Source organism: Chroicocephalus ridibundus, chromosome 9 (assembly GCF_963924245.1).
Source record: "Chroicocephalus ridibundus chromosome 9, bChrRid1.1, whole genome shotgun sequence".
In the NCBI taxonomy this organism is placed as follows: domain Eukaryota; kingdom Metazoa; phylum Chordata; class Aves; order Charadriiformes; family Laridae; genus Chroicocephalus; species Chroicocephalus ridibundus.
Genome location: NC_086292.1, coordinates 47,415,521 through 47,439,771, shown reverse-complemented (window position 1 = coordinate 47,439,771; position 24,251 = coordinate 47,415,521). Strand labels below are relative to the sequence as shown.

At 36.0% G+C, this 24,251-nt stretch overlaps 1 protein-coding gene across 4 annotated transcripts in view; it reads left to right on the top strand.

Annotated features, from left to right (window-relative positions):
* The window catches only part of DENND4A (DENN domain containing 4A), a 55,281-nt gene that overhangs the window by 3,752 nt on the left and 27,278 nt on the right, over positions 1-24,251 (top strand). For 3 of the 4 annotated variants that reach the window (XM_063346377.1, XM_063346374.1, XM_063346375.1), the window contains exons 2-11: positions 5,157-5,242; positions 9,524-9,853; positions 10,497-10,746; positions 12,336-12,405; positions 13,990-14,159; positions 14,781-15,022; positions 17,371-17,437; positions 20,837-20,895; positions 21,539-21,683; positions 22,276-22,451. In XM_063346377.1, coding sequence (XP_063202447.1) covers positions 9,546-9,853; positions 10,497-10,746; positions 12,336-12,405; positions 13,990-14,159; positions 14,781-15,022; positions 17,371-17,437; positions 20,837-20,895; positions 21,539-21,683; positions 22,276-22,451 — 1,487 coding nt within the window. In that variant the 5' untranslated portion in view covers positions 5,157-5,242; positions 9,524-9,545. The remainder of the gene's footprint in view (positions 1-5,156; positions 5,243-9,523; positions 9,854-10,496; positions 10,747-12,335; positions 12,406-13,989; positions 14,160-14,780; positions 15,023-17,370; positions 17,438-20,836; positions 20,896-21,538; positions 21,684-22,275; positions 22,452-24,251) is intronic. The other variant, XM_063346376.1, reaches the window with a different exon arrangement.

Sequence of the window (24,251 nt, the reverse complement as noted above, 5' to 3'; positions counted from 1 at the left end):
AATATGTATAAACGGTGAATGCATAACCACTGTTCAACTGTTTAAAACCAGCTATTTTTAACAGTGGGACTGACCAAGTAATTACTTAAAGTGACCGAGGTTCTTTGCTGTATTGCATAATAAGCCTTAGATGTTTTCTGCTGTCTTTTGGTTCAGGCTTAGTCTATGCCTAGTCTGGAAGCTGGGTCTATGACTGACCTGGAAATACTCCGCTGATGTATGTCTGCTTATAAACTGCCTGCCTCGGCCTATAGGGTCAAAAATCCAAACGTTCAGTGAAGGCTCTGTGAGGCAGTGATGCTAAGAGGTTTGATCTGTAGCCTGTAGCAGTCTATGATGCAGAAATAGTCATTGACAGTTCCCTAAAGAGCTCAGAAGCAGTACCAGGAGGAAATTGTGAAGTGGAAAAGAAAGGCTTCAGAAAGTGTTTGCTGTACTCTTTTAAATGGCATATTTTTACCTTTTCAAAGTGTACTTTCATGTATTAGATACAGGGTTACTGTAGAGGCTGAAATGGAGTGAAATGATAGTAAACAATAGTTTGGGGAGGTGAAAGAAGAAGGAACTATGGTATAAAAATAGAGTGCGAAGAGTAAGGAGGAGTGTTAGAAGTAAGCTAGCCAATTATAGCTTCGCTATTTAATTTTTACTTTAAGATTTGACTTTTTTATTTTGGGTCAGAAAAAATAATTGATACTACTTAATAAAATTATTTCTATTTAGCCATCTGAAATAAAAGTGGACAGATAGTGTGTTGTATGTACTGTATGTACCTACAGGTTGTATGTACGTATATGCAAATGAAAAAGTCCCAAGAGGAAACCCCCACTTTTTTTGTATACAAGCGTCACGCAAACAAAGAGAAGGGGACTGTGGGCTGGACTTGAGTTTTGGTTTTATCTTGAGCTTCAGAAGAAACATGTGGGCTTAAGGAATTATTCTCAGTTCTGCAATTGAGACCAGGATCTGGTCCAGCTCCGGTAGCTTCTGTATGTCAGCAAGTTTGTCTGCGTGATATTTTGACAATAAAATTACAGTGAAAGAGGCAATGCTGTTCAGATCCTGCAAGTGCAAAAGTAATCAGGATCAGCACAGTGCTTGTCAGTTAAATCCTGATACAGGAGCAGTGTTCTAATAAATTATAAAACTTCGTAGTTACCTTGTATGCTGAACTGCTATTCAGGACAGTGAAGAATTCATTATATAGAGCGCCAGGGACAAACCTTGCTGTGAGTACTGTTCTCATAATATTTAGCACAAAAGGTGACTGTCCCTGACTTAGTACACTTCAGCCTTTCTTTTAAGGGTGTCATTACTTAATAATTTTGGCCCGAAAGGTGGGGAAGGGGTTTTAAAGTCTGTCTGCTCTGTTACCAAAAGGTATTTTGAGCTAGTTTTAGAATCCTGAGGCAATAGTTACATTAGTATATCATTGCACTACAGCTGATTAGCTGGGATTGTTGGGAGGCAGCACTACCCTATGTTGCTTTATATTGCTTTGCTACCTTACCTAGCTAGGAAACTGTCACAGTGATATGGGTGTTTTGGTAGATATATTTGTAGCTGAACTGGTAGCAGTACATTAGCACTTACTTTTCTGTGGGGTAGAAGATGACTGCTTTGCTAACTGGATGTAGAGATTTACTAGATGAGGGTGGTATTAGTCAGCGTTATCTCACCATTAAACCTTTCCCGTGTGGGGTAGGTCATCTGCAAATGGCAGTTACAGCTCTTCAGTTGCAGTCTATGCGTGTCATCCACTCGGTGTCTATAATTTGCAGTGTGGCTGGGTCCAGTTTTCTTACTTTATAGGACATTTTTTCTGGCCAGAGAAAATAGAATGTCAAATGTTCTAAGTCACAGTGTATTTTAAAATGTAGCAAAAATGTTAGAAACAACTCCCACCTGTTTTTTCCCCCCACTATGCCATGAATTAAAGAATTTTTTTGGGGTAGATAATGGCTTCAAAACTGAACTCTGGGTGGCATGTGAATCCAAACATGCCTGGGTGAAAGCAGGCCACTTCTGTCACTGTTGCATTCTGTTGATGCACTTTGGCATTTTCAGTGACAGATTCTGGGTTTGAAGCTTAATATTGCAAGACTTGCTGCTTTCATTTGCCTTTATCTACTGTGCCAAGAAAAACAAAACATTCTGTTTGGGGGACTTCTCCTTTTAAAAAGTTGTATAAATAGTTGTACAAAAAAACATGGACTAGCTGCCCTCCTGAACTGTGTTTTGGATGAAGTAATATTTACATTTTATAGTGCTTACCTTGGCTTCACTCCCCCTCACTTGCTGTGAATTGTTTTCTGCATCTCTCCCTACAAACACGGTTGTACTTCAGAAATTGTTTCCATTCTTTGGTTGTGCTTTTTAGCCATAGATAGTGTAATCTAGAAAAAGAGTGCAAGTTTTAAAACCAGCCTTGTTATGATTTGTCTCTGTCACGACTCTCATGGGACAGTTCAACATCACTTTCTTGAATTTTTGCAGTCAGGTTTGAGTAGAGTGGGATTTTGCTGTGGCACATCTGTAATGAACACAGCCTGTGCCTTCTTAGACCCTCTTAGTAAATAGTTTGATTTTATTGAGGCTAAAAACAGCAATGAAGAACAGACAAGTGGAAGACTTGGTGGGTGATGGTGGAGAGTATAGAAGATGTAGAAAAAGCCTGATCTCTCCAAGGTGAAGTCTGTTCCTTCCTGCCATCTCTCTGCCAGTTATTCTGCTTCCTCCTGTAAGCTCTGATACTCTAGATGGCTAGTTCGTGCTGACTGACTGCAGTGATCCCACTGAATCTAGATTAGCCTTTGAATTTAACCCTAATTTCTCTCTCTTCCTAGGCATTGCTGAACAAATCTGCCTGTCCGTCAGCTCTTGGCCTGCACTTCTATTTTCTGCTCCCAAACTTGTAGTGTTCTGTTCTGTCCCTGTGCTCTTATCCAGCACTTTTGTTCCCCAGGCACCTCTCTGAGATCCTTTGTTGCCAAGTGTTCTGAGCTCTCTTGATTATCTCCTTGGCTGTTTGGATCAGAGTATGTTAACCATGAGTTGGTACAGATGATTGTGAATGGGCCTGCAAAAAACATCATAGCAATTCTGGCCCACGGGTGTAGGCGTAGAGCAATGTTGGTTTTTTTCTGGTTTGTTTTTTTTTTTTTTTATGTACCAGTATGTTTTTTAGCACTTAGTGTTGATGCAGCACCAAAGGGAACTTAGTGGAGGCGAGTGGCTTCTTGTTAATTACTGTGTTGTCTAACATCATTGAATGCAGATGTATGCAATAGGGTCTAAAAAGTAATGCCATTGATCAGTTTAACCCTGTTTGTTAGTAACTTTCTCTGCTGCTGTCATTTGTTTAACTGTAGTAGTAGGGAATGTGAAGGGGGAAAAAAAGTATTGGCAATGTCCTACTGAAAAATAAAAATGCTACAGGAAGTCCTGGTTGTATTGGTGTAATAGTGTAGGTCCTTTGCACCTTGTTTCTTGAACAAGTAGATCTTTTACTTGATAGATGGAGGACTGTAAACTAGTTGTAAATACATTCTACAAGCTGCAAGTACTACAAAATAGAGCTGTGAGTACTCTGGCAGTAGTTCTTACTGTGTTCCTTGTGATGCTTAAAAGTATATTTTTCTTTTCTTTAACTCCCCTCATTGGCTTTACAGATAGTTGAACAAGAAAGATGTTTTTTTGAAGCATAATTCATGTGTTAATGCAGCTTATTTCTTAGACTTTTTGCAGCTGTGCTTGAGGTCTGCAGGTGATCCCTAAAATTCTAATTTGTGACACTCCTGGAAACTTTATATTGCAGATTAGGTCATTAGACAAAAATATGTAGTGCTACTGCCGCATGTTCTCTTACTTTGTAGTCATGTGTAAAAAAAAAAAAAAAAAAAAAAAAATGGGGAGTAACTGACTGTAACTAGTAGTAGTCCGTAGTGCTGTATGGATTAGAAAGACTTGCACCAGGGGCTGGGTTTGCCTTCTAGGCTGTTGCCTCCCCACTCCTTGCTGTAGGAGTAATGAACTAACAGTGCTGATTGCTTCTGCGCGATCTGAAATAAGTTGCCTTGTGCTTTGGGGTTATGAACAGAACCTTAAACTCTGTGCTCCCAAAAATATAATTCTGATAATCTACTGTAGGGTTTTTTTCCCCCCAATTTTTTACTTCATGAATGGAAGCAAATCTTTCATGGTTTGCACAAACCCCTCTGAGAGGTGTTTGTTCCCAGCCTTGCTTGTTACGCTTTGTTTTCTGAAGTCTTCTCGCAGTAGTCTTCTAAGGGTATTCTCCAAGTCTTGGCAAATAGAAGCCTTGTTTAGGCAAAGTTTATTTTTGACTACAGTCTTGCTGATGCTAATGAGTCATTCTGGGAGACTGAAGTCTGAGATTGTCTCCAGTGAGGTATTCTCCTCAATCCCATGGTGGAAAGCTGTTGCTTCAAAATGCTTAACTGTAGCACAGGCTGCCTGGCTTGCCCATGCCTCAGTGTAAAGCACAAGCTCAAGCTGTCTGTGGTCATACCAATGTTTAAAAGTGGTCGTACTGGTGTTTACCATATCCGAAGAAAAACAGTGAGTTGTGACAGTCAATGGCAAGAATAGGGAATTGGAATAAGGCGGTTAGATGGAAAAGTTCATGTGTATTGCTGTTTAGTGGAATAAGAGGGATCTGCTTAAATACCAGAATCTTGCAGAAAGATCTGTTGTTCATTTTAGTGGCCAGCCCAGCCCAAACAATGACAAAAGGTTGTTGAGCAAAAAGAGCACTTTCATAGCTGGCTAACACCTGTGAATCAGCATGGAAGGTCTTTATCATCAGAAAATAGTAGAAGAGTTGAAATAATTTGAAGTGGCTGGCTCAACTGTTCTTTGGTTTATTTTGTGCCTTTTTTTTTAAGCATTAAATGTTATTTACATTCTTCAAGTATTGATGCAGCATGAAACTTTGTATTTTGTTTTGTAAGTTTAAAAATCTGGTTTCATATACTTTTCTAATAGATAAGTGACATGTAACCTTGCCTTAGAAAGTGAGTCCTACAGCAGTTCACAGTGTTCATTTATTGTGACTGGTGCAGTGGAGTGTGCAGTAAGTGTAAGTTTCAACAAATGTGTACACTGTGTAATTTTTGTTTTTACTGTTTGTATAGGGAATGAAACTTTAACAAGAAGCCTATGTTAAAGCCTGCCTGACAGCAAGAGAGGCAAAGTGTAGAAGCAATGCCCTGATGAAAAGGTAGGGAACGCATTGGTAGAATTTTCAAAAGGCTTGTGTTCTGACTTGAGAGAATTCCTGTGATATTTGAGGTGCTTCTGCTTTGTTTCCAGGATTGCTTGTTTGCTATGAAGAAAATACTGGGGGGAAAAAAGGCTTCTCTGCCACTTTTGCCAGGCAACTTTGGAAGTACGGGATGGGGTGAAAGTTTTTTCGCTGGGTAACTGCAGTTATTCACACATTCTCTAGATGTTGAGCTCTTGTGCAGTGTCATGGCTGAGAAATGGTTCTGAGTAGCCATAGCATGACTGACTGATCCAGTGAACTTATTTTGCTCTTGCATGACTAGCCACCACATTTCTGTGCGTTGGCAGCATACTTCAGCAGGATAATGCAGCAGTACACGTATGAGACTGAAATGCTAGGGGCTGTTAGAACTTAATTAGCAACTTTTAAAAATTGGTCACTGATTTGTCTGTTCATCTAATCTATGTGTGCCTTAAAGGAAGGAAGTTCTTGGAACATGATTATATGATGAATGCTTTAAAAAAAAAAAAAAAAAAAAAAAACAAAACCAAACATTTTTAATAAAGCTTTGAACTCTTTTAAAAAAGGTGTGTTGGGAGCCCTGCACAGGTTTCCAACCTATATTAGGAGACATTCGTTCCTTGTTTACAAATGGAACATCTCTTTGGAGTCAGGCTAACAAAGTAAAATGTCACATGCTTTAGACAGCAAATGGACCTAATAAGGAACTCAAATTAATAAGTGATTTAATAATCTCAAAGGAAAATGCAGGAAGGAATGGGAATGAAGACAAGGAACATTAAAAGATTACAAGGCAGTTCTTACATTTGTGTCTGCCACAGGTGGACTGTCGAAACTGTTCTAATGGAATCAGATGGTCCTTACTGCTGTCTTTCACAAGTCATGTATCTTTTGCACTTGCAAAAGCATACAAGTAAACCCTTTTTGCTATCTGGGAAAGCTGGCTCCTGGAAAGAAGCTGGCACTGCTAGAGCAGTTCTTCTGGTCTGCAGCCCACTTAAGAGTTACCTCTACAAGTGTCTGTGGGTAGGAGCTGGTTGTATGGATTATGTCAGTATTTATTTCCTTGGAAATGGTATAGTGCATCTATAGTAAACTCTACTTCGTGAAGCGTCACATTTGTTGATGCTGCACAGATGGAATATATGGCACATCTGCATTAGTTCTGGTCATGTGATGGAGGGGAAAGCTGATACATCCCTCTTCTAGTATTTGAATTAAAAATGTGGTCTGTTCAAAAAGCTTGGGCACAGATTTAGTTGTTTTATCTGAAAATATGCAAGGTGATATGAAATCATGCCTTTCAATTTTTGTTTGCTTTCTATATGAGAGCTTATAGCAAACTAGAAAAACTTTGTTGGAAACAAAATTAGTTAGCTTATGTGCTCTGCTTTCTGACTTTAGGGTTAGATCTAAGTCCCACTGATATTTTATCACAAAAGAGTGAGCCATGTGGAACTCCTGTAAAACTCCTGATCATCTTTTCTGTAACAGCAGATTGTTTTGCACTTTGCAGCAGATTATATCTCTTAATACTCGCAATAGATCTATAGTGTTAGATCACAAAGCTAATTTTTCAGATTAATCTCTTTTACACGGTTGCTAAAATGCCAGCACCTATGAGTTACAACAGAGTGCGAAAATTATTAATCAGTATTTCCTAAATGTTTCCTGTGAAGAAATATGATGATATTAAAAAATTGTGTAAACAATGAAACTGAGTTTACCCTTTGTCTTTCAGCAAAGTAATCAAGCTAATAGTTTGTGGCTCTGTGGCAGGATTATCTGATTGGTTCCCTGTTCCCATCTTTTTAGAAATGGCAAAACCACCACTTTTCTCCCACTTTTACATAGTCATGATCTGCAAAGTCTGTGTGTGTTTTTTAATATGTTCTTGCAAGTCAGTTTGCTATTTGCAGGGATATTTTGTTTCTTATTGATGTTTATAATGTTTCATTTATAGTGGTATTCATTGTATTCAGTTCATTAAAAATGGTAGTCATGACATGGCTCAAAGACCATATATTCCACTTGTTTCCAGGGACTTCTAAAAGGTTATGTTTATGATCCCATGGCATTGCCTTCAAAGTGCAGCCTTTTGTCCCCAGGTGACTGAAGTGTAGGGAAGCAATAGTAGCTGTTTCTCAGTGTTGCTCCATTAAAGTTGTTGAATTTCACCTGGGACCCACTGCTTCAAGCAACACTTGTGCAGTGTGACTTTATTTCTATTGTGGTTTTGTTTGTTGTTTTTTTTTTCCTGGAAGTTGACTTGCAGTACTGTGTGATGTATATAATTACAACATGCTTTGGAATACCATAATGGTAAGAGCTTCTACAGAAATTATTCAAATTTGTCAGTTTATGTTTCACAGAATGATTATTTGTCACTGACTTAGCTCACATTATATACCTTCTTTGTGGGGTCTGTTACCATAAAGTTTGCATAAATCTGCTCTCACAGTAAACAGATGTTGAAAATTTGAGTAGCTCTAGTAAAGTCTAAGTCAGCTTGAATAAAATACCGCTGATTTGTTTTGGTATCTTCTGTGTTTTATCCCATTTTTAGCTGCAAGCCTTTGTATCAGAACTCAAAGATCTGAAGGGATGATGCATCATCAGCTGCGCTTTATCCCCCCCCCCCCCGCCCTTCTGTAAAAGCTGCATTAAATTATGAAAGTCTTGCTGACTTGCCTGTTACTTGCTATAACCTTAGGAAGCAAATTTGTGTGATAGCAGGTGTTTGTGTGTAGGGGATTCTAATTTTAACTGGCTCTAAATGAGGAGAGCTTGTCCCAGTTTTTCTTGAAAGTGCTTTTGGGAATAAATGGATGTTTGAATTTAAGAATTTTTGGTATAAACTTAATATGAAATAATTAATAGTGAGGCTGAAATTGTGACATAGCTATGATTCTTCAGAGTAATGTATATATATCTTTATATTTATTTGTAATGTTGTCTTGGCTAATTAAGCTGGAATAGTGTACTGCTAATACACTGAAGTTATAAGGCTTACTTGCAGTTTTAACAATTGTAGTTTGTATAATTTTTTGATCGCTAAAATACTGTTTTCTTTTTAACTTAAAAAGCATTGCGAAGCACTCCAGAAATCGGTGTAGTTTTGTGAAATAATGCTCCTGAGAAAAGGAATAGAACAAAATAAAAATTAATATTTTTCTAACTCAGAATTCTTAAGGCAAAGTTTAGTTTGGTTAGAGACATTTTTTTAGTGTTTCTGCTGCTTTGTACTGAGCCTGTGGTTAAAGCGTTTTTCATCCACAGCAGTGCAAGACCTAGCTAGCTTCAGTCCACCTTTTTGCAAGTCTTTTAATGGAAAACTTCTTTTTCACCAGAGCTCATGGTGGGTAAGCACTGAGTTTAAATTGCTCGGTTGGTAGCTTTTACTTAGCCAGCCGTTTCTTCCTCAGCAGTTCTTGAGGAGTGTTTTGGGGTGTGTGCGTGTATATAGATACATCTCCCCCTCTGTCTTCTGAGCAGTCTTTGACCGTAGCTCTTTTTTGATTTATATTATGGGGTATTCATTTTTTTTCTTTCTGCACTTTCAAATGATACAACTTTTTAAAAGCAACTGCTTATGCTCTGATACATTTATTTTTTTTTAAGTTTGGGGTATTTTTTTTTTAATTTATAAGCAAGTGCTCGCTCAGTGTATTGTAGCTTTAAAAAAACTATTACAGCTTATCCATAGGTTTAAAGTGAGTGTTGGCTGATAAAGACAGGAAGTGTTCATGACAAAATGTGGTATACCATAATTAAGTTTCACAGAGAATTGTTAATGTTACAAAATATTTAGAACTGAAGTCGTGTTAGCTAAAAGATGTTAGTGTTTGGTCTTGTGTTAGAGTTTAAAGATGCTTTATGAAACTTCTTTATCTCTCTGTGCATTTGTTGCTAGCCTGTTCTGGATTTGCTGAAGCCAGATGTACAATGAAATAATAGGCATATGCAATGGTTGAATCTGTGTGTCTTTGGCTTTATCACTCGAAGAAGTTTGAGTTTGTAGTTATTACTCTCATATACTGGTGATTGAATAACATATTCCAGATGTTTTTGAAATAACTGAATTTAGGTTAAATTAAGCTTAGTGTTGTGTCTCTCTCTCTTTTGTATTCTTCTATTATGTTTTCATTTATATTATTTCAAATTTTCCATGTTTAAAAATAAATATAACTTTATTATTTCTGATATCTTATCACTATTTTTTGAAGGAAATTATATGTTTTTCTTTCTTGCCAGTTACAACGTCTTGTAATGGAAGATGGAAGACAAAGGGGCTCGTGTTGCTGACTACTTTGTTGTCGCAGGATTAACAGATATTTCAAAACCACTAGAGGAAGAAATCCACTTCAATGATGCTTGCCATAAAATCGCTAAACCAAAAGAACCTATTACAGATGTAACAGTAATTAATAAATCCCTGGGGGAGGAAGTTCCCCAGGGATATAAATGCATAGATGTTACTCCCTCGGGACTGTCTGCAGATCTCAATAATGGCAGTCTTGTGGGACCACAAATATATCTTTGTTATCGCCGAGGAAGGGATAAGCCCCCACTTACTGATCTGGGGTGAGTGACTTTCTGTTCCAGTACATGACTTTGGCAGTTTTATTTGACTAGTGAGCAAATAAATCAGGTTTATTTGAGTATCATACTTTTTAAATACAAGGCAAAACTCTGACCAGGAAGATATTTGTTGACTTGAGCATACTGTAACCCAGTATGGTAGGGAAAATGCATGCTGAATGGATTTTAGTGACAACTGTAATCCTTTGCATTTGGAGTTTTCAAAGGCATTTATAATTTTCAGTGTATATATTTTGATTGAGATGAGATGCTTAACCTATTTAATACAGATTGAAAAGAGGTGAGTTGTATGGCATTCTTAGGATCAGACAATGAATCTGTAATAGAATTGAAATTAACGCTATTTGCCGTATACAAGACACTTAAAAGCATTTATGTGTGAGGGAAAACTAGTATAGTTTCATCATGAAGCTTTTCTGTTATAATGCAGTTTGATATAATGTGACCTGAACTTGACAGTAAAAACATTGTGTTCAGAGATGAGACAAGAGCTGCTGTTAAACTAGTACTATTCAGTTATAATTCTTAGTATAGTATTAGTATAATTCTTAGTATAGTATTAGTATTCAAAGTGTTGAAAAAAAATTATGTGCCTTCTGACTTTTGTTCATCCCATTTTAACTAGGGTTTTATATGATGGGAAAGAAAGAGTAAAGCAAGGCTGTGAAATAATTCAAACTACTCCATATGGTCGGCCTGCTAATATTAGTGGCAGTGCCTCATCACAAAGAGTGTACATCACTTACCGAAGAGCATCCGAAAACATGACACAAAACACGTTGGCTGTTACGGATATATGTATAATCATACCAAGTAAAGGAGAAACCCCTCCACATACATTCTGCAAGGTCGACAAGAATCTTAATAATAGTATGGTAAGATTGAAAATCTGGATTTTGAACACTTGATATTCAGTGGTGTAATGTTTGTGGAGTATTTGTTACAGTTCTCAGAGTACCTAATGAAAAATTTTGATAAGCGCTCTCCAAAGATAAATCGAGTCTTGGAAGTATTGGAGGATTATAGCTCTTTGCTTCTGCTTGGAACAAATTCTTTTTGGAAGTCTTGGAGCAAATATTCTTTTTAGTGCTGACTTAGAAATGCTGACTTCAGCAGCTTTGGATTAGTCCTTAGTACTTGTTGTGTCACCATGTGTATAACTGGAGGTTTTACAGACTTGGCTGTTTCTGACACTGATTTTACTGTTGTGATGGGAATACTATATCAAACAACCGCCTTCTATTTTGGTTTTAAACTCTCTCATTACTTACAGTGCTACTTTGTAAGTGTCATTCTCCTCAGTAGTTTCACAAACTTGTTCTCTGAAGAAAGCTGCATGTGCACACCATTGGATGCTGTTGACTGTAAGCCTGTTTAAATGCTTAATATGGTTCCAAAGCTAGACCTGCTAAAATACACAGGCGTCACAGCACTTTGTGTTGCAGAACGTAGTATTTAAGTGTCTCCTAGTTGTATCTACAGGCCTATATGCTGGCTTTCATAAGGCCCTCAAAAGTTAGCATGCTGATAAGGATGCTGGCTGCATATATGAGTAGCGTCATGCAAAAAAGATCATGGAAATTGATCTGTATACGTTTTTAAATAAATGCCTGTAGACACTAACGAGTGGATTTTTCAGTTCTACCAGGCCCTGTATTAACTGAGTTATGGGAGTGCTGTCTTATGGAAGTTGTTATATCATTCTCCCATCTACAGAAGCTTTTGTGTGCCCTTAAAGAGTGCTGGTTTTTTCCATTCTGTGGCTTTCCATGTTCTTTATTCTCATGTCCAGAAATTGAGAACTTCAAAAATATTTAGAAACATTTACAGTACCAGAAAGGAAATTGTTGTTTAGAAGCTGCAAAAACTATGATGTTATGCTGCAGTGTTTGACAGACTATGAAATCACAGATAGAATAAGGAATTGGGTTTAAAGACTAGAACAATTACAATCAAAATGCAGGCACAAAAGAAAATTGTTAAGTATTAATTTAAAGTAATAAGCAAATGTAGTTAAAAGAGAAATGTTGTGCTCTGTGTGTATATGTAAAAATGTGTGTGTATGTCTATATACACATTTAAGCCGGAAGTTTAACAAAACGGATGAAGGTTTAAATATTTATATGGATGACAATTGTGCTTAAAATTCTGTACTTGCAATAACAAATGTTTTGGAGAGGAATTTATAGATCTCATGCTTCAGTCTGTAAACCAGTTATGGCTTAGAGGTCAGGCTGACACCTGCCATGGGTTGGTTAGCTCAGGGCTAACGCATCTGTTTGTGGCCATTGTCAGAAAGGATAGTGTAGCAAGCCCTGAATTCCCGTATCTTAATGTTCTATATTTTTGCATATAAATTATGGTCCTTTGTAAACAAGGAAGAGGAGGCTTTCCTCCACTCTTTTCTGTTACATCCTTTTGTTATACTTCATCACGTAATGCAGTAATTTTTTTTGTTTTACAGTGGGGCTCAGCAGTATATTTATGTTATAAAAAGTCTGTGGCAAAAACCAACACCATATCATATAAAGCTGGTATGTAACTACTATTTAGCGTTTTTTTATCTTCAATTCAGGATGTACAGGCTTGTTTGTAATGTACTACATTTTTCATCAAAGAACTATTTGACAAAGACACTGTCTTGGTATTATCCCAAAAGGAATCTTTCCCTGAAGAATTCTTTTAAAATAATGTCCTAAAATGAGCCTTAGAATTATGTATCATGACCCTTTTGTTTTAAGTATTGCATTTAATTGGAAGTTCAGTTATGTTTTGTTAAGTTTCTACAAGCTTGTGTGTCTCCCACCTCTGTTTTTTTTGCTGATAACTGTGTCTTAAGGGTATGTGTATATATATATGCAGAGACAACATCACAAATATTATTTAATGCATTTTCATGATCACTTTATTTAAGAAACATTTTGAAGAATACTGCAGACTTCCACGCTGCCCTGAACATCAGTGGCGTTGGGCTCTTTAAGTATTTTTGGATTGTGTATCATTGTTATTTTGTTGTTTTATTTATAAGACAGAATTAGATTTGCTATGGCTCTGATGCAATGTGTTGCATTTTCTTTATTTTTAAACCCATGATTTTGTTTGCGTGCGAGTCATGAGCATGATTCAGACTTAAGCTTTAATGCACTTATATCCCTTTGAGATGCTGCTCCCTGCAAACAATAGTAGTTTAGGACTAACTAAAAGGTGGAAAATAAATTTGTAAATAAATAAAAATTTTAAAAGGCTCCACATCTGGTAGTATCTTGCCCAAAATTTTGCTTCTTGGGGAGGAAAAAACCCACTGCCCTTCTTGATTACCAGTTTTTATTGCTTATTAATATTTCACTGTATATTAGAAAAGAATGTCTAGTGATTGTATTCTCTAATGCAGAGAAATCCTAAATCCCTTCACGCAATATTCATTCTTAGTTTGGAGTCCCCTGGGTTGGCAATGAGCAAGGATAGATTACTACAGCTGTATGATGTAATTCAAGACCTGTCTGTTAAGAGCCTTGGCTTCAGGACTTCATGGTTTATGGCTATGTTTAAAATTAAGTCTAAACACATTAGTGTGATAGCACATTAGCTGAATCTTCTGCTGAGGTGTATTGGTGTAATTAATTGGTTTGATTCTATTGATGTTAAAAAAATAATATCTAATATATCAGATTTTTGAGGAGACTTTTGGCAAGAATTAATTGCTTTCATAATTGAAAACATCAGTCTTGTTTCTTGATTCTTCAGGTTACAATTTTTTTTAACTAAATTTTAAATCTTCACTCAGACTAGTGATGAATGTGAACTATTATAGTAATAGCTGAGATGCATACAACCTGCAAACTGAAAAAGATAAATCGGTTATGAATAGTTCCTAGAACAGTAAGTAGGACTTCAGTGCAATGTTTTAGTCAGGTGATTTCTCCTTAGGCCTTGGAAGCATGCTGCCCCTTCCAGGCTGTTTGCTATACCAGATTATTTACAACTTTCCTTTACTCATCTTCTGAAGTTAGTGTATAGTCATATATTATTTTTCTGGGCATGTTTTTACGGAATGATCTATTACAAATATGTTTCTGCTATTCCTTACATAACAGCCTCTTTACAAATTGCCTTTATAGGTTTAATATGCAGATATCCTGAAGAAGATTATGAATCATTCCCATTACCAGAATCCGTGCCTCTTTTTTGTCTACCTATGGGTGCAACGATTGAATGTTGGCCATCTAACAGTAAATACCCTCTCCCAGTTTTTTCTACATTTGTACTAACTGGAGCTTCTGCAGAAAAGGTATTTTGAAAGCTTAAAAAAAAAATCATTATTAATAATTTAAGTTAAATATTTGGCTGTTTATCCTTTCAGGATGATGATAATGCATGTTTTCACAGGCAAACTTGAATCTATTTATTTGGACTTAATTCAAAGGCTACTTCAAAGAGTGACTTGCATTTCTTTCACTGCTGGACTGTTGATGATGTGAACCTGGACTCCTTTGCTTTCCAGTCATGTTAGACTTTGAAACTACAGAGCTGTAAAAATTCTGACTGCATATACATACAAGTTACTATTTTTATTGCAAGCGTGGAAACAACCTGGCATGTATTTACTTGTTCTAAAAAGTAAATTGGATGTCAGAGGAATACTGCTCGGAGTTGCTTATAAAGAATTCCTAAAATGGCTTTAACAGCAATTTTAGGAGCTGTTGGCTGTAGTTGTTCTCTGTATAATCATTATTTTTCTCTCACTTTACTCGTTTCATAAATTACTTTCTCATATGATATTAAGAGTTCCAAGTAATAAACAGTTGGATTTTCACATAGACTTGATTTTCCTTGCATGTTTGGGGTTTGTTAGATTGGTTTTAAGATTGAGACAGATTTATTGACTTCAAATCAACTATGTTGTTTGCAGGTATATGGTGCTGCTATTCAGTTTTATGAACTGTATCCTGAAGAGAATCTCACAGAGAAACAAAGATCTCAACTGGGATTAGCAGCTGCTGTTGAGGGAAAGTCAGACACATGCAGAACAGTTCAAACAAATAAATGCATCTGTCTCCTCTCTCACTGGCCTTTCTTTGATGCTTTCAAGAAGTTTCTTACCTTTCTCTATCGTTACTCCATTTCTGGTCCACATGTCCTACCCATTGAGAAGTAAGTAATTTAAAAAATTCATTACAGTAATTTCACTTGATGAGAGCTCTTTTTTTACTTCTAAGTTTCCTATAATATCCTTTTGACTTTAGTCATCAAACATTAAATATAACGGTTACACTAGATTAAGCACTTTTTACCATTGATTAAATGTGTCTTTACATACTTCCTCAAAAAGCCTAGATTTTTATTTGTGATTTAAGTGCCTGCAAAGGTATCTCTGGAAGCCATTTTTAATTAGCTTTGCACCCTTTAGCATAGCGATTAGGAGAAGCAAGATTATAAATCCTTTCTTAATGTTGCGTACATTAAGTTAGGAGAACAAAATACCTAGTTTTGCGTTTTTTCAAATGCCTATTTGTTGGGTAATGAGAGATAATAAAGCAGATTTAACTTTTGCATTAGTAATCCTCCTCTATTTGTGATAAATAAACTTAATTTCCTTCTTAGATAAAGGATTTCACATTTTAAAATGCAGAGGAAATCCTAATATCCAAGGAGTGGTTCATATCTGTAATTGATATGTAATACTGTTTAACATTTCTAGGTTAACATAATTTTTTAATGCATCGGATTTCAAATGCAGTATTTGCTTTTTTGTTTTCTTACACATCAGTCTTTTTTCTGATTAAACTTCAATATTAACTCTTGTGAGACTTTGACTTTGTGGATTAAGCATTTTTTGTTATTGTTTATCCACTTCATTATTCCACTTTGTATCTACTAAACTTCTTTTAAAATTCTGATCGTGTAAACTTCCAATAATGAAAAGACTTTTATTTTTTTTTAAGCTGAGAACTATTTTGGTTTTTGAGTATTGTGAATGAATAAAATGAGAAGTAAATATGATAAATTTTTAAATATTTTTAATTTTACAGATTCATTTGCATATTCTGATTTCGCTGATTCATAAACTGGTCAATTTCCTGTGGATAACTTAAATATAGCTACACTGAAATTAGCATGAAATTAATATAGCATCTAGCCTAGTTTCTTTGGCTATTTTAATGATGATGAAGGTTGTCTGTGCCATACATGTGTATTTGAACATTTTCAGTCAGCCCTGCTTCTGCAAGTGGCAGGCCTTTGTTTTGCTGTATGTTTGTGTGTATGTTTGTTTGCTGTATGCTCCTTATTTCTGCCACCATCTTCGTATACCGATTAAAAAAGACAAAACCCCAAATCCATTGTCAGCCTGATTCCTTTCCTGTTCTCCTTTGCCATGTGGCTGTGAGGACATTGATGCTGACACAAGGGAGGGCAATTGAGGAGTGGTGAAGAGGAGGCACAAGACCGCTTCTTCTGCCAGTAGTTCTGGTTAATGCCAGTTACGTGATTATGGAACTGCAACAAAAAGTTAAGCCTAGCACAAGTACACAAAATTAAAAACACAGAAAAATGAGGGGTTTTTGCATACATCTAATGGCATAATATACAGCTCCATTGAAATACATGTCTGAAATAGATAGCTTTGATTCAGAACCATGTAAGTCTTCTGTATAAGCCAATGCTTATTTGTGGGTTTCTCTGAATGTCTTCAAAATTTGGTTTGTTGTCAGCGTTATAATAATGGTAAGAGTTGCAGAAATCACAGTAAAGTATGTGCTGTAATGTGCAGTTTATGATGGATTACCTCTTTCTTCCTGAGTTTCTACTGGTTGCCTGTGGTTTCTTTTAATGTGAAAGTGTGTATTGTGTAGAACTCCTACACTTTTAGAACTTTTGTAAGTTTAATCAAATTATAAATATAGCAATTTATGAATATAAAAGAACCTGGGAACTCCTTCAAATTTAAAAAACGTTTTTCTGTGTTTGCAGTATATGAAAAAAAACTTTTAACACTTCTTTTCATCATAAGTCTTACATAATATTTTGTATATGGAAGTGAAGAAAATGGATGAACTTAATGACTCTCCTTGGTACTCAGCTGTGAATATTTTTTTTTTTTTTGGCAAATAGCCAGTGCTAGTCTCTGAGATATAGCGCTATTTCAAGCCAGTCTCAGAAGCATGAGTATAAAAAGGTATTGTGATACTCAAACATCAGTATTTCTATTTTACAAATTCTAATTTTTTCCTTAAAAAAAGCTCCTTGTACTTTTTCAGTCTCACAAACCAAGCTTGTAGTCTGAAAGATAATCTGGCCTGGTTGTCTCTAGTAGAAAAATAGGTTTTCAAGGTCAGACTATCTCTGTAGAACTTGGGGGCTGGGGTTTTTTTTTGCTGTCTTCTGAATAAGAATGTGCCATTTTTGTATAATAATTTCTCTTACTGGCAATAATTTCGTCTTGAGGTGAAGCAGTTTAAGCTTATAACTTCTACTAAATCAATATTTTTCTTTTCCTCTAGACACATTTCCCATTTCATGCATAAAGTTCCTTTTCCATCCCCTCAGAGGCCAAGAATTCTAGTTCAGGTAAGTGTAAATTTCTTCTTAATAGCTATGTCTTAAGCGAAGACAAAACAACTGTTGAAAAGGTTAATAAATGGAAAACATAATTTTTATGTTCAGTTCTTTTTTTTGTTCAAGATTTTTTCCCCTAAATTCATACACTTAATTTTTACAGATTTCTCACTATTCTGTTTCCAGTTTAGTTAGGGACTTTAATGAGATATTACAAGATACTGTTTAGTGAGATTAGAACTTAATTTTATTTTTTTTTCCAGAGTATATGGAAATTAATGAAAAAACTTCGCAAACTCAGCATCTAGCTTGATCTTTTGCATTAACTCTTGAACTGTTTTCTTGCTACTGTGTGAAGGCTGAGTGTAAAATAAATAAATAAAATTAAAACCAGATGTGATTCATGATTACCTGTTTCCGCAAAGGGCTTCATGCTGTCCTCTACATAATGGATAGCTCTTACTGAAAACTGCAGGAGCCGTGCACATTCAACAGAGGCACACTTTCTCAAATATGACCCTTATTCTCTCCTACCTGCAAGACCTAGCATATTTTACTGTGTGTGAGTGAAATGGTATAATTGCTAGAATTAGGTTACCTGTTATTTATGAAATTTCACCCATGTCACTGCTGGTAGGAGAGAGGAAATCCCTATCTCAAAGACTTCTTAAGTGAAGTGTTATTAAATCTTTTTTTTTTTTTTTTTTCCTCCTAAGACACAAAATGGGTAGAGGCATGTTAAAACTTTATTGCTGAGAAAAGACAGCTCTCTTCTGGCTGTAGTTATTCTACCAGTCCTGTGGTTTTGAGCAAGTTGTTACAAAATGATGTTACTCTCTGTTACTACTTGTATGAAATAAAATATGGAGAGCCCTGTGCAGTTTTCAGTCTCAATGTAGTAGCCCTTATGCTAGTGAAGTATTTCAGAGTAAATATAATCTTGGGCTATGTCTCTATAGAATGTATTGAATATTAAAGATCCTCCTTAGTGTACTTGGATATTCTAAAGAAGTGACATTTATTACTGTTACTGAAAAGGGGTTGGAGAACAGTTAAACTGAAACTGTGTCCGACACTTCTGTCACTCTTACGATTTTAAGGTTCAGTTTAAAACCTAGTATTTTTACATCTTGGGGTTTTTTTTTATTCACCTTCAATAAAATATTTGTGCTGGGGAACACTCGACACATTTACAGAGATGCGAGTTTAGAGAAAAACATTTAATTTTTTTAGTGTGAACTTTTAGGGAATTCTGTCAAAGTATACACAGGTGTATATCCCGGAACAAAATCTGAGAAACCTAGTTGTAAGTGATGTGCAATTATGTCTGTTACACCTTATTTTCAAAATACTGTATGTGTCAAGTTAGTACAGCTTCGGAGAACGCACTGCTTTTAAAGTAGGCAGTGGTAGTTGAGGTCTACAAATAAGTACTTCCACCTGCTTTCAGGGACTTCCAAGTTGTGTTTGATACTGCACTGAATAAAATCACAGGTGACTGTATGTAAGATGTTTTCCCAAAAATAGTGTGGGAAATGCCTGTATTCTTGACAATTACAAGCTTTTAGGATTCCATTTCATGAAGAAATAGTAATTTCTTTCTGAAGCTTGTTAATTTAAAACATGGTAGTCTTTTGCTAAATAATTAGTATCATAAATCCTTCTGAATATATGTTGCTGTAGAATCTCATAGGTGCCTATATGCTTCCTGAAAATGAGACCAGATATATTTTAGTACCTGGATGAATGCCAGTCTGGACGTGTAACCCAGTCTTAGGTCCTTCTTAGCATCTGTTACGAGTGAGAGAGAACATGGCATGTGTCTGACTTAAGTTTCGAAGAAATTATAGCCATTCGTAATGGAATGTTCCCGATTGCCAATTTCCAGCTGCCATTCTTGATAGGTTGTTTCTGATTTGAAATCTGCTGGACGCTGTTCTCCATGTCCTACATCCCCTTATTACTCATCTGTTCCTCGTTCTAATGATGTATTCACAACCTGCAGATGTCCAAGAGTACATTGAGTAATATGTTTCTCCCTCTGAGGAATGGGGACAGTAAGTGCCCCTTCTGCCTAAGGGGAACATGCACTTGGAATAGATGCTTGATTTTGTTTATCTGCTTTTGCTGAAACATAAGTCATAGGACATTAGGCCGATGCTCCCTTCTGAGAAGGGGAGGTTTATGAAGGTTACCTCAGGCTGAAAAAATGAGGTCTTTGAATTCTTTCACTGAACAGACTAATGGTGGTTGTTGTCACAAGGTGACTTACTTGAAGACAAATCTAGCATGTAGAGTGGCGTGGCCTTCCTCATTTGTCATTGAAACGAAATGTAGCATCAGCCTTCAAAAGCTGTTATATGAAATATGGAAGGAAGCAGTACTGCACAGACGCTTGTTAATGGCATGTGTTTTGTGCGTCTGTCCAGGAACAGTGTAGGTGACTTAGTGCTTCAGCATTTGTGCTACTAATTCATCTGATCTTCTGACTTCTGTTGGCTGGTCGTCTGCAGTGGGGTCTAAGATGAAACATACTCAAAAATGAAATGTTACTAAAAGTTGTCTGAACTTGCAGCTTAGTTGTAAAAGTTATTGTGACTTACTGAATTACTACTGCTGCTTGTATGCGTGCTTTTATGCAATAGACAGAAAATGCATGAGCACTTAGCAGGGAGGATTAAGCTAACCGGTATCTCGTTGTTTTGGGTTTACTATGGCTGAAAATGGCAGTTGAGCTTTGATAAATTGATTGTGTATCTCTGTTCTTGTACTCATTTGAACCCTCCTGTTTATGCGGAGTATATGAATGATTTCTCTTCATGTCTTATCACTGTAAGAAAGAAATGTGAATTAATAAGATCTTTGTCTTGGATCTTCAACTAATGCAAATTTTAACGATTCTATCAAAGCTGAGCTGAGCTGTTTCTACCAGCTAAGAGCCTAATTCTCATGTCTTCCGAAGAAAGTATTACTTTACATTATGATCTGCCTTCTCTCCTCTTCATGCATTTTATCCATCTCTTTCCCCGTAAATCCAAAAAAAATACCACCCTGGGACGTATGAATTGTGCGTGAACTATGGGTCTTCACTTCCCTTAAAATACAGAAGGCTTCATTTTTGAGCAGTTAATATATTCATTTTTTTGCAGTATTAGCTAGTTTGCATATTCATAAGGAGGAATTTAATGTATTCTGTTCTGACTAGGAAAGGAAGAGCATGCTTTGCCTGGTTTTTGCTAAAAGATACTGATGCATAGCATTGTGCGCCACTTCTTACACTACTATACAAATGCACTGTATAAGGTTCGGCTTAGTTTATTTTTAGGTGCTCTTTGTTATGGAAATTGTAATTTCTAATAAATATTTCCAAAGCTCAGAATAAAAAGAATGTATTTTAAAATCTTTTTCCAGTTATCGCCACATGACAGCCTGATTCTTAGCCAACCTGTGTCATCACCCCTTCCACTGAGGCAAGTGGCAGTATCTTCTGTTTGATTTACATTGCGGAAAAGACTTGGTACTTTGAGTTATAATTGTGCAAATTAACCCACCTTGTCTGGTGCCTTTTGTAGTTTATTTATGTGATTTAGACCTGCACTCTGACAAGGATACATACTTAATGAACAATGTCTGTATTTTTTTGAATAATTTTAGTGGTTCTTGAGGCAGAATATAGTGTGTTAGATCCCCTCTCTAAGCGTCGGTACATGGGCTCCCAAGATAGTGCAGCTTTTGTATTGCAAGGTAATCGAAGGAGTTCTGTGCCTGTCTCCACTTCCGTGTCTCTGTGTAGGAGAACAATTAAAGAAATGCATATTGTCTCCCTGTAAGTTGCTTCCCAAATAGAAAAAATTATCATGCATGTGTCCTGAAAATAGTCTAGACTGATTGAAGAGTCTCAAGAAATCATGGTTACTATTGGGGAGTAACCATTTTTCACTAAACAGTGATGCATACCAAGTAGTCTGCCTTACAACTGTCTTTAAAAGAAAGATTTGCAAATTTAAGTTCATAAAACCCTACTCTAATGCCTTGTTTTCTATTTTGTTATTGAATATTTCTGTCTTTTTATGGTGCCTTGTAGCTCACCAGTGTGTTTATATTCTCTAACAGCGGGGGCAAGTTTTCTACACTACTTCAGAATTTAGGACCTGAAAATGCAGTAACTCTACTTGTATTTGCTGTGACAGAGCATAAAATTCTCATCCATTCATTGCGACCTTCTGTCCTTACTAGTGTGACAGAGGCATTAGTCTCTGTAAGTAACGTTCTTTTAATTATACACCTGTAAGTGGAATAAAGAATCTTTTTTAGATAAAATCTAAAATTAGTAGGAGTATGTTAGGCTTAAAGGCTACTTAAAAGTAAGAATAAAAATAAAGATCATTAGAGAGAAAAATTCATGTTGCTAATGATATTGCACACAGAAGAGAAAGAGTAACTGCTTTTGGTTCTTCGTGTGTAAATATTGTAAATAAGCATGTTGTTTGGTCATCACAATGAACTGAATATGTGTTCTTGATTTTTCCCAAATAGCACTGTATTGTCTCTTGCAAGAAGAATTTTAAATGCATGTTATTTTCCTGTGTGTCTTCACTAAGCATTGTTTTGCTACCTTTACTATATACAGTTGATTATACTGATGAGCTTTTTTCCTACAAATTAAACAGATTGAACTTTAGAGAAATGAGTGCATTTTTTTATTTAATAATCTGCAGCTAGATTTGCAGTAATAATCTGCCATGTTAAATAATTCTGAGCTAGCAGTTAGTGAAGCGTGGTTTATACTTGCATAGACTGTGTTATTGTACATGTTTAACCTATGTTTTTGTCTCTGCATATATTCAAAGATGATATTTCCCTTCCACTGGCCTTGCCCATATATTCCTCTCTGTCCCTTGGCACTGGCAGATGTGTTAAGTGCACCATGCCCATTCATAGTGGGAATTGATTCAAGATACTTTGACCTCTATGACCCTCCACCAGATGTTAGCTGTGTTGACCTAGATACCAATACAATTTCTCAGTAAGTATTTAGTATTTCTTCTGTGTTATTTTTTTTTTCCTTCCTGTTTTCAAAGGGAAAAACTAGCTTTTTGGCAAAACCTCGGGGTTTTTTGTTTGTTTTAAACCTCTGAAGTTCCTAATATGTTCCTCTTGAAATGAGGATGCTTTAAATGGTATCTCCTCTTCAACACAGCAGAGTGCAGGTACAATCCTCGTGGAACATTATTGCCTTTTATTCTATTACATTAAAATCTTACTGCACGCATTGGCATGTTTCCTCGATTAACCATATTGTGTCTCATGTCATTGTTCCTGGAGGAGAATAGTCATTTTCAGTTTTCATTATCAGCTTTTTTAGTGTTGAAGAAATTCTAGTGTCTTCATATGGGCACCTGCTTAACAATTATAGCAATTAAATCGTACTCTGTGTCAATATGAAGTATAGGAACTTCACGTTGAAAATGAGAGATGTGAACTTTCATGGGTGAGAGAGTCTCAGTTAGGGCTCAGAATCATGCTATTGTTAACAAACTGAAATAACAGTATTATAATATTTCTCGTTCATAATTGTGTAGAGTACTACAGTTTTCTGTAACACTAATTATCTAATATCTAAAATACTGGTATGGGATAGCAGTGCACTGTTAAAACCACTGGAAAATAGTCCATATTGTTATGATAGTCAAAACAAAGAAAACCCAAATAATTATTTATTTCCTTGTCATGATGTTACGAAAATAGACAGCAGAGCATAAGGCTTCTAATTCAAGATTCTAAAACACTCAAAACTAATTAAACTTGTATTTCAGAATTAAACTTTTATTTCAGTATAATTTTTAATATACTCAGTATATACTTAGCATAACTTTTAAAAGTCTTTGGTCAGTGTTCTTTTGTTATCATCATCCTGTTGGTAGCAGTCTTTCAGCATTACTGTATCTGACTAAAACCTTTTTTCTTTCTAAATTTTCTTATTTGTGAGTTTATTTTTGCTTCAGTAATTGTGTGTGGATTTAGAGAAGGTTGCATATATTCACTATTTGTAAATAGAAATTTTTGTTGAGGATTTTATGCTGATACGGAATTTGTATAGCAATTCTGCTCTGAAGTTTTTAGGAACTAGTTCAAGCTAGACTGCAGTAACTTCAGTTTTGGGTTTGTTACCTTTTAAATAAAAGGAACATATTTGTGCATTTCTTCTAGTATTAACTGCATATTCATTAATGGAAAAGTTATTTCTGTTTTCATTCTACTTTTAGGTGATCTTCTATGCGTTTTCTTAGAACAGATTAATTCCACTTCATTGTATGGAAAAAGTGTCAAACAAATGCTTACAATTTCTGCAACTCTGACCAATACAGTCTTGAGGCTTGCTGGTGCCCTCTGTTGACAAAGAACGCTGTAATTTTTTTTCATCGTGATAATGATATAATGAAGTACAAATCTATATGTAATAAACACAAAGCAGTTGTCATATCCAATTGATTTCAGGTTACTATGAACATTCTAGTTATTATCTCCGTCCTAGTTTAAATAATTACAGCTCAGAACATAGCGTGTGTGGTGGCTGCTTGTTCAATGTCAGGTGCTTAATACTATTAACTCATCTCTCGAGTTCTAGTGGATTGATTTCAGTGCTAAAGAGGGTGGCTGCATAATCATCATCCTGAAAAACGGGGCATTGGTTGGATGGCTGGGATCAAATCTCCATATAGTACATCAAGTTTGCCTTGGTTGTCAGTCCTGCTGAGTCCTGTTTTAATGGAGCCAATTGTATATGTTATGCCATTTCTCTGGTGGGGTAGAAAAATCCTTTGAA